The 16416-nt window shown below is 33.4% G+C and overlaps 2 protein-coding genes across 3 annotated transcripts; both read right to left on the bottom strand.

Annotated features, from left to right (window-relative positions):
- Nucleotides 1-481: 481 nt before the first annotated feature.
- On the bottom strand, nucleotides 482-6650 carry LOC127245917 (phosphoglucomutase, chloroplastic). Of its 2 annotated transcripts, XM_051267072.1 has the most exons (24): nucleotides 6557-6650; nucleotides 5415-5482; nucleotides 4944-5257; nucleotides 4761-4826; nucleotides 4615-4659; nucleotides 4403-4495; nucleotides 4265-4317; nucleotides 4002-4053; nucleotides 3826-3894; nucleotides 3619-3687; nucleotides 2971-3093; nucleotides 2830-2882; nucleotides 2627-2705; nucleotides 2481-2545; nucleotides 2303-2370; nucleotides 2046-2164; nucleotides 1888-1962; nucleotides 1672-1787; nucleotides 1459-1600; nucleotides 1277-1358; nucleotides 1152-1198; nucleotides 993-1070; nucleotides 801-906; nucleotides 482-714 (listed from the first exon to the last, which is right to left on the bottom strand). In XM_051267072.1, the coding sequence occupies exons 3-24, from the start codon at nucleotides 5187-5189 to the stop codon at nucleotides 647-649; spliced, it is 1914 nt and encodes a 637-aa protein (XP_051123029.1). In that variant the 5' UTR covers nucleotides 5190-5257; nucleotides 5415-5482; nucleotides 6557-6650; the 3' UTR covers nucleotides 482-646. The 2 variants fall into 2 exon arrangements, with proteins under 2 accessions (XP_051123029.1, XP_051123028.1); XM_051267071.1 differs by lacking the exons at nucleotides 5415-5482; nucleotides 6557-6650 and having other exon boundaries at nucleotides 4944-5407.
- A 6836-nt stretch (nucleotides 6651-13486) lies between these two features.
- Nucleotides 13487-15706, bottom strand: LOC127245955 (scarecrow-like protein 8). The gene has a single exon (XM_051267120.1). It carries the CDS (start codon nucleotides 15563-15565, stop codon nucleotides 13733-13735), a length of 1833 nt encoding a protein of 610 aa, XP_051123077.1. The 5' UTR covers nucleotides 15566-15706; the 3' UTR covers nucleotides 13487-13732.
- Between the last annotated feature and the right edge of the window lie 710 nt (nucleotides 15707-16416).

The following is a 16416-nucleotide window of genomic DNA, read 5'->3' as shown; positions in this document are numbered from 1 at the left end:
TCTCTACGTGCTAATATAACATAAATACCGATAGTAAAGAATAAATGTCCATATTATATATAATGCTTAGATTGACATCTCAACACATATTATAAATATAATTAAATTAAGATTAATTAGTATTGATTTGTCTTAATCAGCCAATAATAATGATAATAATACACAAAGCATATATTATAATTAATTTCAATATAATATTACTATATGTTAATTGAACACAAATATTGACGGTAATAAAAATTTATATCGAATATATTATTGCAATGCACTGTCAATCAATGGAAATAATAAAAAAATTTGGACTTGGGGTCCATGTGTACTATGTGCTAGATAGATTCATGAGCTGTTCAAATCAAATAAATGAGAAGGCAAACAAGAAATTGGAAAAAGTAAAAAATGAAAAATGAAAAATAGATAAAAACTTTTTTATTGTAAATTTTTCTTTTTTCTTTTTTTTTTTTCATTTGACCTATTTTGGAACTACGTTGAAAACGCCCCATAAATTATCAAACAAGGCACAACAAAATGGCTTCTGGTTATACACTTATCAAAGACAATAATAACAAATTTATTTGTTGAAATTAAGATAGATAGATAGTTAACCTGCCATTGCCATTGCCATTGCCATTGCCCAAAATTGATTCAACTAAGTGATCACTGTTGGTTGCTCTCTTCCTGTGAATTCCTTCAGCTTCGAAATCTCCAGTGCCAAATCTACCAATACATACATACATACAAAATTATAATAACATAAAGAAATATATTTATAAATATAATCAGTTAGATACCATGGGACAAACCTATCAATGGTTTCAATGCTGCCTGTGCATCCACGTTGTGTTTCGACGAGTCGGGTTCGAATTGCTCGATGTAAACTCGCACCGTTGCGCCAGCAGAACCCGTGCCCTGCATCGAGAATTCGATTGATTATTTGCATAGGTAATATAAGGTAAAGTAAAATTGAACAGATACAATTTGAAGGGAATGCTAACCGATAACCGGTATATGATTCTTGATCCATCAGTGAACACAAACCGGACACCTTGCTTGGAAACCACGCTTCCATCGACCTTAAGAAATGTTATCATCGATAACTATATGTGCGATTGAAAATATAGAAATGGAACAACTGTAAAAAGGCTTAAACGTACAGGATCGGTGTAGGTGAAGTCGTCGGCAAATTGGAGAGTGTAACTTCCTGCAATAAAAAGACACCATAAAGCCATCAGGAAACAGTTCTTACATCACTTGGCAGAAGAACATTATCCAAACTCACCGTACAAGTCGCCTTGTTTGCTCTTCGAAATTAAGTCTCTGAGATATTCGACCATTTTATTCGCTCCATCTGCTTCACATTCCTGAATGCAAAATACGTAGGAAGACAATGCACCGGTGAGACAACGTGTTCTATATAGAAATTGATGGGATGAGAAGAAATCAAGAAATGAGTAACGTTGCCTCGTAATCGTATCTGGAAAAGAAATTCCTTCCATAGGTAGCCCAGTGATCTGCGACAATGTCGGAAACGGAAACCAGCGTTTCCCCAGGCTTCTTGTCCTTGTTCTTGAATGCAATTATTGACAACCAAGCTAAAACAGCCCTGTCGAGCAGAATGTTTCGAGGCATCAAGTCTTGTTTACGAAAAATGATTTGAAATGAATATATACATACCAAATCCCATCTTTCTCGCGGATGTGATCCGAACCTGTTCCAAAGCTTTCTTCCCCACAAACAGACAATTTTTCAGCATCCATTAGATTCCCGAAAAACTTCCAACCAGTAGGCACCTGTGAGTCATTCCCAAGAACAGTATCAAAACAATGGCGTCATCTGGAATGTGAAATGTATGCTACACAAAGCATCGTGAGGAAATATGAAGCGCCGGACCTCATAGAATGGAAGGTTCAACTTCTCGGCCACGCGATCTAGAGCACCACTTGTTGGCATGGATCGAGCCAAACCCTATTCAGTTGTGTAGAGGATGGAATTTATCGATTTTTGTTGGAGGAAAAATAGAATTATAAAGGATTGCATATGGTTGAAACCTTTATGCCAGACTTGAAGTATGGAATTGTTTCTTCAGCATTGGCAGCAATTATTGCTACGGAATCTGACGGTGTAACAAAAAAGTTTTTCCCAAGAATCATGTTTCGATCTCCATCACCTGAAAAACATTGAAATACTCTAATCATTCCATGAGTTCTCTGAACAGGATGTACAAGTCTAATTAGAGAACCAATTTTTCTACGATAAAATGCTTTTTCAAAGGCGAGTTACAATGAACATAACTGACAAAACATACCATCACTTGCAGCTCCAAAATCAGGCCCATTCTCTCCATACATTATGTTGACGAGATCCTTGGCGTATCTTTTCTCAAAGAAAATAAGAAAAAAATTAAAATAATAATACTAATAACAATAAAACAGCAAAAGATTGTCGGGAAGGAAGTGTATTTCATCAAAAGCATCATTTCTTACGTGAGATTAGGATCGGGATGACCATGTCCAAAATCTTCAAGTGGTATTCCATTAGTAATTGAATTCTGCAAATTGAAATGTAATTTTAGTCGAAACAATGCCAGAACATATGTCGTGTTAGTTAAAAAGCGAACTTCAGAACTTACGGGACTGGCTCCCAGCGCGTCCACAAAGATTGGCTTAGCATAAGCACCAGTCACAGCATGCATGGCATCAAATACAAATCTGGGAAGTGCATTAAAGCACAATAAGTTTGTTATAACAAATATATGATTCACCAATGCAGAAATCAACTTTTTCAAAAGAAATAAAAGCAACAAGATCATTATGCAGAAGAGTGAGTGCACACCTGAAATCAGAACGTAAAAGAAGGCTCCGGATAAGTGAAAAATCAAACACATTCTGCAGAAGATTGTTCAAGGTGGTCAGTGTGAACAAGAATAAAATTGTTCAATATAAAATTTTAACTAATCCATTCTCGTGTACTCACTTCCATCAATTCCATGTAATCAGCCACTGGATCGACTACCTCTACACTGAACTTTCCAAATTCTATTAGACCAAGACGAGCGAGATCAACATCAGGAATGTCACCAATTTTTATTTCAGATATCTGCATCAGAACATGGCAAGTCAAATAGAAGTGCCAAACTCATGTCCAAAATTTCATCATCATTTCTTAAGTAAATACAATTCGCCGTATCCTCGAAGGAGTTAATACAGCATTCCTCTTTTATGAAAAACAATTAGCCCTATCCTCAAAGGGTATCAATAGAATGGAATCAGAAATTATACAATTTTATAATAACGAATTAAAATTATCAGAACAAATCTCCTCAATCAGAACACTACCATCATCTCTTCTACAAACTCCAGTTACCGATCATAATAGTGTTTAATCAATCCTTTTCATATATTTCATATCAAAGTAGAACTAAAGTGTCATCTTTCCGGCAGTTACCTAAGTTGTACTTCAATCATCTCCGTTTTCTAATTGATGAATAGATTTCTTCAACTAAATATGTCATGTTTCCACATACTGTGTCAAAACTCAAAACACGTGCTCATCTGATATTTCGGAGAACTATTGTTAATAAAAAAGGTCAATCCTAGAAAAAGATCATGATTTGGCACATACAGAAAGTGTGTTTCCGTAGATCTTGTCGGTTATGGACTCAGGTGCTGGCTGGCCACTGCTGTAGTTGAACTTCAAAAAACAGAAACCAAAAGATCTATTAAAAATTAGTACATATGCTGCTCTACACATCGTAGAAGTAGCTGATCAACATGACATTTATAAGATGAGTGTACATGCAAAAATGCAGAAAAGAGAATAATAGCACACCTTGATACCCCAGTCATAATCAGGTCCTCCAGGATTGTGGCTTGCACTCATTACAAAACCACCATTAGCCTGAGGTCACAAAAAAGTCGAAAAACCTTGAAATCTTACACACTAGAATGCACCCTACAGAAACCATTAACTACTATACATATATGCATAAGATAAGTGATTATTGCCTTTGTCTTCCTTATTACAGCAGAAACAGCTGGCGTGGACATTATGCCATTCCTGTAATCAAAAATGACAATTCACTTCAATGTTTCATAACAAACTCAATGGCAAGAACTGTGATGGTAAGAGGTTAAAAAAAAAGTGCCTCATTGCAATAGAGGTGTCGACTAATAAGCTACCAGAAACAGGGCAGAATTTACAAAAACGAAGGGTGGCAATTCAACCAAATAAACATCAAACCAGGGGAGATTACAGAAGTGAAACTCACTGGCCAACCAATATTGTTCCAACACCATTACCGGCAGCTATTTTAATAATTATCTACAATTCAAATTCAGCCATATCAGTCATGGGACAAGGTACTAATTTACTTCTGGAACTGCAAGTAGAGCTTATATTGAAATACCTGCGCAGCTTCCTGGTTGAAATACCTACCATCACCGCCCAAAACCAAAACTCCATTCTTGTAATCCTCGGGTGGCAATGAGTTAAACAATGCCTGCAGTGTACAAATCATACATCAGAAAACTATAACAAAGTTCACATTGAAAACCATTTGCTATTCCTAATCAAGTGGCAAACACTCTTCGGTTGTGCAAGATTTGAACAAGAACACACCTGAATCCAATTGGCAAGGTAATTTTCTTGCATGAACACTTTCACCTAACAGTGCCAAAACTCAACCAGTCAAATACGAGCATTCCGCCAACATTAGTACCAATATCACATTCATCGTTACAAAATAAAAATGAACAAGAGTGCACCTTCTTTCGAAGCCCGCTTGTACCAGTCTTCTGACCCTCAATTGGCTGTGTAGGCACAACCTTGATCTGAAATTAAATTAAACAAAATAGAAAACAACAGAGCGTGTCAAATTCATCACCCAAAAAGATAAAAACCTGTACTTGTTGACGGCCTACATCAATATAATCCACGAATAAACAAACCTGGAGCTCTTGGGATTGAGTAAAAGTCGTGGAAGGAGAACTCGAAGCAGAGGATGCATTGCCCGAGACGGCAGACACAACCGGCGACACATTCCTGAAAGAAACATTGGCGAACAGTGGAATCGGGTTGAGAAAGGAGATTGATTTAACAGGAGGAGCAAATGACGGGGGATCACTCGCACTGGAATTCTTGGAATTTCGCCACAACAGAGAGGACGTTCCGGAAATCAAGGAATTCAAAGCCATGTTAGGGCGAAAAGCAGCACAAAGATTCAAGAACCCGCCTGCTCTCCAAATCTTGATCAGAAATGAAACTACAATATAAGTTCACGGGTGAGAATAGAAATGAAATACGAGTGAGAATTTGGTGGGTTTTTTTATGGAGGAAAAGATCCGGAGAGTTTGGGGGTGCTTCAAAAACGGTGGGTTTTGAATTCGAGGAAGATAAATTGGGTGCCACATGTACGTTACCTTTGCTTTATCTCCGATCTTTGGCCCTTTTATGGCGTTCTTGTCATCTGCCCCACGTGATTGTGAACCTTGCATACAGCCATGTCAATATGAATATTCACAAAATATCCATAACATAAACGAATAGAATAAAACCAAATTTTAAAAAATAGAAATACATCCAGTTTGAGAAAAATATGCAATTGGGCCAACAATTTAATCAGATCCCATGAGCCAATTATGAATACATAAATAATAATATCTTACCTTATCCTCCATCACAATCCTCGTTTGTGTATTTTATTTCAGTCGAGTACATGATCAGTGTCGGATATGGTAAGAAAATATTACTAGTAATTCTGTTAATACTAAATCTATATTTTATTTTGCCCACATGCTTGCATCTTGTTTCCTTCCAAAAATATTCAGTAGCTAGCTAAGAATAATTCATACATGAAATTACATTACGCAAAACAGTACACTTAATTTTGGAATTCTGTATCTAATCTAACCCTAGAGAGTACGGAGCCTTAAAATTGAACTAATGTTTGATGAATCACATAAAATTGTTGAGCATTAGTCACTCCAGCAATAATTTTTTAGAGTAAACAGAATGCACGTGATCTAAACATCTTCTTCTCCATCTAAATGGAACTAAGGAAATTATCATTACGGTTTTTCACTCCTAAGTCGTAACCCATATTAATCTTTGTTCAGCTTCATTACATTATTTCTGCTTATTCCTCAATCTAAACAACAGTGACATATGAACTACAATTACCATAAACAACAAAATCGAAGCAGGAAAGCAGGCTCACAATGCACACCTCAAATTCCATGTTGAAACATTGTTAAACTACCGCCATCAAAACTAAAATCAATGTATATAAGCCACAAACAGAGAGTCTTATTATTCGTACCAGAAAACAGGAATCACTCATATTTTTCATCAACGAAGACATCGATTATTGGAATTATGGCCAGAAATTGATGCGGATCCATAATTGTCCTTCAAATATGAACTACAATTACCTCAAATCTCAAAAAAATGGAAGCAGGAAAACAGGCTCTCGGAAAAATCCCTAGACGAACAATTATATTTTACATCTTCTCCACTCCACAAACCAAAATATATCGAATTGCGGATAAACTAGCACACAAACCTGTACATCTTTCAAATAATTTAGCAGCGAGCAGTAGTGGTTCTAGTTCGACTTCGAGCCCGTTCTCTCAGACGAGCCGCTTCCGACTGCACGCAACTCAACAGTGTGCTGTTCCCGCCTTCGTTTTTCTACTTATGTTCTTCCTTCGTCGTCGAACACCGTTGATTATCTACACATTGGAATGTTTTCAGCCGTTGGATCCACATTTGTCATGGCCAGTTTTAAATTAATTTTAACAGCTGACGTCATAATTAATATTATTGGGCTGATCTGAACCTAGGCCCAAGAATGGTTTAGAAGCCCAATATGTTAAGAAAATCAATATTGGGCCATTATATTTTGAAAAAGCCCATTTAAATTTGCGCTGATTCGCGTTTGGCATGTGTACTATAGATATGATATTTTAAAATTAATAAAAATTAAAATATAATTAAAGTGTGTAATTTTAAAATAAATAAGACAACCAGATTAAAACAGAAACATAAACAAGAGATGTGGAGGCCAAGGGGATAATTAAATGAGTATAAACTATTACTAAATGACTATTATACCATTTATTAAAAATAAAATATTATTTTATAGTAGCACTTAGACTTTATTTTTTTGTGAATTTTTATTTTTTTTATATCACATAAAAATAACTATTCAAATTAAAAAAATTATATGAAAAAAAAAATAATAATAATCAAATTCTTAAACAAACAGACTTAATGATTTTATTTTATTCACTCGAATTTTATTTATTATTTATGTGATGAGTATATAAATAAATAAACAAATCATTATCTACCAAACACAATTTATGTGGAATGGGGCAACGCCACATTAACCCCTCACAATAAATATCACAATCACTTATGGTCACATCACTCAGTTTTTTACATTAATGCCCTCCTGCATTCAAAATACTGCAATTTTTTTTTTTTTTACTGTTTATTTTATTTTATTAAGAATATATATTCAATTTTTACTTATATATATAATTATATTACATATTCTTTTTTAACCACCCCCATTTTAAAAATAAAAAAAAAAAAGTATGTTATCATATTACAACATAATGAAGTGTTATTTTTATTGAAAATATTGTTATTTAGTTGTGTAGTGTTTTAGTTTGAGTTAAGTTTTTAGCATGAAGTATGAAAAATTATTTCATAATACATACAAATATTTATATTTTATATTACATTATTAAATTTTTGTTATAAAAAATAGAATATGTATTTTTTATATTGTATAAATGTATATATATTGTAAGTGATGACTTAATGGTGCAGGGGTGAAGGGTTTAAACTCCCGACGCCTCCAGGTCATTTGTCAAATATGATTCGTCTAATATAACTTGTATGTCATATATAGTTTGCAGGGTATTAGGTTCGGTCGGAGTTTTACCCAATAAACTTTTATTCTATTAAAATATGTGTTCGATCATATGAACACATGATTGGACGATGAAATAAGTATAATGTGTCTATCTATTTGGATACTTTTTAGCGAGTATTTCTACTATTATATTATTATTATTTAATAAAACTATTTATTAAATATAATATTTTGAAATAATATATTTTGTTATTATATGTGCTATTAAAAATTATAATGTACACAAATATATTACCGCAACACAATTACAACTACACTCCTATATTTCAATTGGACTTATTTATTTATCATTATTCATTGCTGCCTATGTATACACCAAATAAATTTATTTGCATTTATGTAGATTGTTTTAAAGTTCGACTGTCCCAATGTGAAATATTACTAGTTTTTTTATTATTATTGTTGGTGTGACATTTAATTGAATTTAATGACAAATGTATGGTTTATTCAAGGAAATGTATTAAAATTACTTTAAAGTGCTCCAAACCTTCCCAGTAATAAAACCAAGGGCTTGTTCACCAAAAAATAAATATAAAAATTACATTCTATTAAATATTATTATTAAAATAATTAAATACACATTTAAAATTCTTTAAATTTATATATATATTATACTCCTTCAGTTCCGGATAAATGTGTTCATTTAGAATAATATTTCCTTCGTCCAACCGGAATTGAACTATTTGATTAGGGAGACAGTATTTAAGGTGAAAATATTAAATTAGTTAATAATAATTAGTTATGGTATTATTATACTCCCTTCGTCCACAAACTAATGTCCTACTTTCCTATTTGGGACGTCAAACAACTATTGTCCTATTTTCTTTTTTAAACACAAATTTTACATTTTTATCCTTCATTCATTTATTACTTTTAATATCTACCATACAATTAAGGGCAAATTTGTCCATTTATAACAAAAAGACAATTACCTAAAAAATCGTACAAATATACTTTAGGACAATAGAAATTGAAAGGGTGGAGTATTATTTTTTATATAATTAATAATATTTATAATTTTAAAGTAAATTTAATATATATGATTAAAAAAATAAAATATATATTTAAAAATTATATAGCAATTAAAAGTAGAAAATAAAATATTCTATAATATAAGTAAATAAAAAAATATTTTTGTTTATTTATAATTAACATAAATTAATTTTATAAAAGATGTGTAATTTTAAATATAGATAAAAATATTTATTCTTTCGAGAAAAAAAATAGAAGTAAAGGGGTTTTGAGTGGGTCCTACTTAATTTATGATGTTGTATGTTATGTAGTTGATTAAGTTTGATTTATATTTGTTAAATATATTTTGGTTTAATAATTTTTACCAAAAATAAAAAGGTGTTGATTGTTTTGGGACAGATAAAAATGAAAATAATGTCAATTGTGGTGGGACAAAGAGAGTAGTATTTTATTAGTTAGTGGAAGTTTGTAAGAAGTTAACATTCAACTCTATGTACAAAGTAACTCTATGTATAATGGTATATTTTAAATTTAAGTAAAAATTAAAGATATTTTAATATTAATGTACGATTATTTTACTAAAATATAAAATTAATACTTTTGAGTGAGACGATCGAAAACGGTAACCAAGTAGACCCTAAGGGGCAGACATGTTTACAAAAGAGTTGCAATATCATTCATTGATATTTAAAATTCAATTTAAATAATTTTAATGAGCTCAAAATTTTAAATTTAATCCTAATAATAACTCAACTAAACATGCTCCCAGTTACCATATGTTAGGGAGAGATTAATCTGAAGCGATAATTTGGAAGCCCCTAATTGGGTGAGGGATTCGTGTCATTTAGTTGTTGGATATATATCATTTATATATTGGCATGGGCCCATCATATAAATAATTTAGATCCACTTATTTAAATTATATATTTTAAAAATAAAAAATAAAAAATGTTTGCTAAACAATAATAATACGACCATATCCATATTACACCCACTTGATTCCACGCAACAATAATAATAGTAATATATAAAAATAAAAACATACAAATACTATTATTCTTGACAATTTCCTCTACTTCTAAATAAATGCACATAAAATAAACATTAAGCAAACACACTATTCGTGTTTTCAAGAATAATTTTTATATTTTATTTTTATTTTTATTCAAAATATTTTCTTCGAATCATATTATATACTCAACATTTATTTATTTATAGCACACGTGTCTTTTAATTAAAAATATATAAATATATAATACTTCATTAAAAAGGACAATAAATAAGAGCTTGTTTTTTTTTTTTTTTTTTTTTACTTTTTTTACTATATAATTAAACGTTTTTCAAAAATAAAATATTTAAAAAACATACACTCAATAAAAAATACAAAAAAAAAACACCATATTATTATTATTTATGATTCAGACATTCCAATCAAAAAAGTTGGCCAATATTGATGATTTTGCATTGTAATTCAACCAACTCAATGGCTCGATATATATTTAATTAGTGGGAAGGGTTCTTTTTGTAAAAAACATATTTTTTTAAAAAATATATATATTTTCAAGAAATACTTAAAAAATTAGCATTTAAATTTAATATATATATCTTTGAGCAAAAATATTTGGTCCAATTTAATATCATAATTATCAATTTTAGTTTCATTCAAAAAAGTTTATCAATTTTTGTCTCAGATGAAAATTTTTTATCAATTTTAGTCCCAAGATAGTTGACTGGAACTGAACACGACCGTGTTGGCTTGAACATGACCATGTTGGATGACTCGGAAGGTGACTAGGCGTCCCAAACAACCAACACGCACGGCCGTGTTGATTACCCTGCACTTCTGAACACGGCCGTGTTCCTGCCGTGTTCTGAACACAGCCATGTTCCTGCTCATGTTCTCAACACAATTATGTTCTAGGTCATGTTCCTATCCATGTTCTCAACACAGCCATGTTCTAGGTCATGTTCACGACCATATTTTCAATATAACCATATTGTAGGTTATATTTATTATTATTTTCACTTTTTTGTTAAAATTATTTGATATATATTTTTATAATTCAACAAAAAAAAAATTTACAATTATTTCATAATATAAAAAATTAATCAATTTTTAATATTTTTAAAATATATAAAAACAATAATATATTAATATATATTTTTAATAATATTTCATCCGTCCTGCTTGTCATGTCCATATTATCATTTATGTCCGTCCCACATCCCATGTGACTTTCATTTTTTAGAAAATAATTACACACTATATTTTAATTTATTTTTTTTAAATTTTAATTAAACCAGTGAGTTATATTAATCTTAATTCATAATTATTTATATTATATGATAATTATTTTCATTAATACATTTTTAATTATCTACTAATTATACTTATCATAAATTCTCGTGTCTACAGTAACCCAGATATCCAATGTAGGACGGATAGCGTATTATTTTAAAATATTATTTAGAATAATAAATTTAATTTATAATTTCTAGAAATAATTAATTTAAAATAATATTTTAAAATTTTTACTATAAATTTTTAAAAAATATATATAGTGATGATTATTAAAAAATATATATATTAATATATTACTCTCTTGGTCCACTTATAATGTTTACATATTTATATTTTGGGACGTCCAATTACAAAGTTGGGATGTCCAATTACAAATTTAACATTTCATTTAATAGCCAACTTTTTTTCCACAAATACCGTTACTTTATATCACATCATTACTTTTACACAAACAAGTAAGGGCAACAATGTCATTACACTACTTTTAACTACCAAAAGTAAATGTAAACATTGTAAGTGGACGGAGGAAGTATTATTTTTATATATTTTTAAATATTAAAAATTAATTATTTTTTATATTATGAAATAATTGTAAAAAATATTTTTGTTGAATTATCAATATATATCAAATAATTTTAACCAAAATAATAAATATGACCTACAATATGATTATATTGAAAACATGGTCGTGAACATGACATAGAACATGGCTGTGTTGAGAACAATGGGTAAGAACATGACCTAGAACATAGTTGTGTTGAGAACATAAGGAACATGGCCGTATGTGTTGGCTGTCTGGGACGCCCAATTACCTTCTGAGTCATCCAACACGGTCGTGTTCAAGTCAACACTGTCGTATTCATTCCCAGTCAACAATTTTGGAACTAAAATTGATAAATTTTTATTTGAGTGAAATCAAAATTGAAAATTGTTTTTAAATGAGACCAAAATTGATAATTATGATATTGAATGAGACCAAAAATAATTCTTACTCTATATATTTTTTAAAAAATAGCGAATAATTGGAAAATCAATTTTAAATTAATAGAATACAAACAATTTTCTTTTTTCAATTTATACTTTCATTAAAATGCAAATATATTATTTTTTAAAAAAAATAAAAAATCAATTACACATAATTTAATTAATAATTAAATATTTTTTAAATATTATGTTTACAATGATTGATGGGTTTCAGTAATTATAGGATCAAGTGGTGGAGTATTAGTATTATTATAGTGTTTAAAAAGTTTTGATATAAAATAATGGGAGTACACTAGACAACATGCATGTAAAGTAGAGGATATTATACTTGCTACTATTCATTTTTGTAATTTATTTTAAATAAATAAAAGGGAATATAATAATTATACTACTAATATTTAATAGGTAGTTGAATTGTTTATTCACATGAATAATGAGGAATTTTGTAAATAACTAAGCTGAATATTGAAGTGACATGTTTGGTGGCAACGTCAAAACCGAAACCAATGCGAAAAGCAAAATCAGAATGGTCGCCCACGCGCACCGCTTTCCGGTGCCAGTCACGCGCATACCGTACATTTACACACTGATTTTATTATTATGCGGTAAAAATAATATACTAGTATTTAGTAAGAATAAAACTATAAAATAAAAATAAAAATAAGCATAGAAGGAAGTCATGGAATGTGGCCACTGTCACAGCCAATGAAAAGAGCACACGTGTACCACCAAGTAGAACTACCTGAGCCCTACCACAAAGATAATCCATCCATAAAATCAGCACTTTGCCAAACTTTCATTTCCCAACATTAAAATTAAAAAGAAAGAAGCCCTCTTTCTAATTCCTTTATTTTGTTTGAAATAAATTAAATAGAAAAGAAAACCCAATAGCCACTCCATTGAAGTTTTAATAACACATGTAACTTTACAAAAACAAAAAGGAAAATTGAATTTAATGTTACATTGATTTTTCTAAAATAAAATGATGGTTTGAGTTTGGCATTTTGAACTGAATTTCATAAATAATAGTATTATATTTTTTAATATATAAATTTTATTAATAAAATATTATTTTTATATAAAAATTCATATATATATACTAGTTGTAACAAGCTTGAGTTTGAGTTCCTCGTATTGAGTCGAACTTGATTAAAGAACTACCTGATTAAATTACCAGCCTTGTTCTTTTTAATTTTTTTCATATATTTTTTTAAAATAATTAATGCACTACACATTCATTATATACAATTTTTTATATTTTACGGTAATGTCGGGTAACAAGCAACCCCAACTCTACACCCAATTGAACCTTAATAACAAAACACTTAACAAAAAAAGTGAAATAAATATATACATTGATTTTGATTTTTTTTCTCCAAAATAAAATTATGTAGTCGCACCAACGTAGAAAATTAAAAATACAGCAAAAATGCAAAATATATATATATATATTAATATTATTAATCGAAATTATTAATAATATTAGAATTAATTTAAGAGCAGAGTAGTCATGTCGGACAAGTGTAGTGTAGTGTTTAACACCAGGCTGACGCGACGGTCAGGATTCGACTCATCCACCCGAAGCACAAGCTTCCAGATTGCTGGCTCACGGTGAATCCCGGGTTGACACGTGTCCCCGAGTTGAGTTTCGCCCGCAGCGATTCCCCCACGACTTGACTCATCGGAATCGCCTCAAACCCGGCCATCCGCATCCTGGCCCGCCACTTCCCCGACACCTCGCATCTCTCCACGCGCTCCCTGCCCTCGCACGCCACCGCGTTCCCCATCCTCCGCCCCACCGCCGCCTCGATCCTCGCCCGCTCCGAGCTCTCCCGCGCCACCGTCGCCTCCAGGGATTCAAATAGAGCGCCGTAGTGCTCGCAGGCCTCACGCACTCGGACCGTCAGAGGGGCGGTGTTGCCGTTCATCTCCTGCTCCACCACCGTCATCACCGCCGGAGATAACTGCTTCACGCTGCGGAGGAGTTCGTCTCTCAGATTCTCCGTCGTCACGCTCTCGTCCGGCAGCCTGTACAATTTGAACGCCAGATTTACGGCTAGGGTTTCGCTCCGATCAATTCCTAAATTCTCGCGGCTCAGTTCGCGAATGTTGAAGTTGACAACGGAGAATTTCAAGCCGACGCCGATTTTTGAGGCGGAGGCTTTCAGAACTTCTCCGACGTTTCTCAGCCTCTCTTCGCTGCCGGCGGAGAGGTCGGAGAAGGTGGTTATCTTCAATGCGGCGGCGCGTGAGTCCCCGGCGGTTTTCCCCGCCAGCGCGTGGAGCAAATGCACGTACTGTCCGCCTTGACCGATATCCAAATCGACGACGTGAATGCTCCGAGATACCTGCTCCGTCGCCTCGAGGATAGCGAGATTGGCCGCCATGAAACCGAGCTTAAAGCACGGCGAAGCATCGTAGAGGTTTTGGATTGAAAGCATGTGTTCTTTACCGTATAGCTCGGAGGCCGCGACGGAATATTCCGTTGAGTTCAGACGCGACTTCAGAGCTGCGACCATGTAAGTCGTGAGCCTCTGCTCCGCCGTGCCTCTCGGATTCGCAATCTGCTGCAGACGCGCGAGGATTTCGGCGGCGATGTCGAATTTTCCTTCGGAAATAGCAGCGGCTGCGTCAACGAAGTGCTGTTTGGTGCAGGTAATCGGAGAAGTTGAAGTGGATGAACATGAGGACGAAGAAGATGAAGTCGGAGATAGAGAAACGCGCCGTCTCGCCGGATCAATCAGATTCTGGATCGTCTCCGACCACTCGCTGTTGGTAACCACCGAAGCTGCTTCCTCATCGTCTCCATCTTCCAGCAGCTCCTTCTCCAGCTCCTGTAACCGATGGCTCATCATTTTCTTCTCCGATTCCTCCCCCAAAACCTCCGAATCCAGGCTCGCGCCGGCATTACCGGCCGTATTTGGCAAGAGAACACCAGCAGACGCATTGTTAACTGCTCTATTTAAATGAGTCAAAGGATGTACCCTGCTTGGCTGAAGAACAGGAAGGCCATACCGCCGGTTACCGGAATTTGAAACCGATGCTATATTCTGCGAAATGAACGGAACCGGCGACAAATCCGCCATAGACAGCGGTGATATAGGAGATTCATGATGGTAATTCGTCCTCGACTTCACGTTCCGGAGATAGAACCCTAATCCTCCTTGTTCACCCTGCTGCTGCTGAAACTCTGCCAACGATCTCTTCCCAATCATTTCCGGCCCCCGGATCTGCACTCCAGCGTCCGGCGCAATTCCCGACAACGGCGATCGAAGAGGAAATTGCTGCTGCGGGTTGAGACTGGTACCGTTACCGCCGGATCTACCGGCGAAAAATCCCGGCACACCACCGGAAAACTCCGACGACATTATCCTCTCAGAAAACAGCCGCGATTTCTGCAGTACGAAGACGAAAACCACGTTCCAACCAAACTGTCAAATCAATTCTCTCCTCGTCGCCACAAATTCGAGAGAAAATTCGAGAAAAGTGGGAACGGAAAGCATGAAGGTTTTCGCATTCGTAAATAATCTGTGTGTTGGTTTATTATTATATCTCTAACCTTCAAACTGTTGCTTTTTCGACAGTGACAGGGAAGGAGCTGTCTCGAATCACAGCCGTCCGATCGGGAACTCTTTGGTCTTTTTGAGGAACTCCAGACGGACTCAACGGTCCAGATTTCGTGGACCAAACCGCCACGCAATCACGCGCCATCCATTGCCGCGTGTGCTCCACGCGTCCCCGAACCCGTCTAAAAGTCGCATTAAGGTAAGCCCTCCGAAATTCAACAATTTGCATTAAAAGCGCTATTACGCAATGTGCACGTTTTTTTAGGCTACGTAGCAGCGTTATTACACACACATAATCGCAATTATTAGTAGTTAATTAGCATTAAATTAGTAATCTGTTTTGATACAGTTAAATACGATTGCTATTAATTAATAATTAATTAATTAAGGTGCGTTTGGTATGATAATTTTAATTTTAAATAAATAACTAATTTAACCAACGAGATCAATAAATTAGCTTTTGGTGATTTTGATATTTTTCTTGTAATTATGATAAGATAGGATAAGATAGACTTCTTAACTAGAAATAAATAAATCATGCACTTAAGTACATATTTAATTAATCCCATCCTCGTATTTCACGTATAGGACGAATTTCATCGACACTATAGCATATATATATATATATATGTATATATATATTTTAAATATAT

This window comes from Andrographis paniculata, unplaced genomic scaffold (assembly GCF_009805555.1).
Source record: "Andrographis paniculata isolate CXL003 unplaced genomic scaffold, ASM980555v1 Contig25END, whole genome shotgun sequence".
Taxonomy (NCBI): domain Eukaryota; kingdom Viridiplantae; phylum Streptophyta; class Magnoliopsida; order Lamiales; family Acanthaceae; genus Andrographis; species Andrographis paniculata.
The sequence above is the reverse complement of the archived record's forward strand: the minus strand, read 5'-3'. Positions and strand labels throughout refer to the sequence as shown.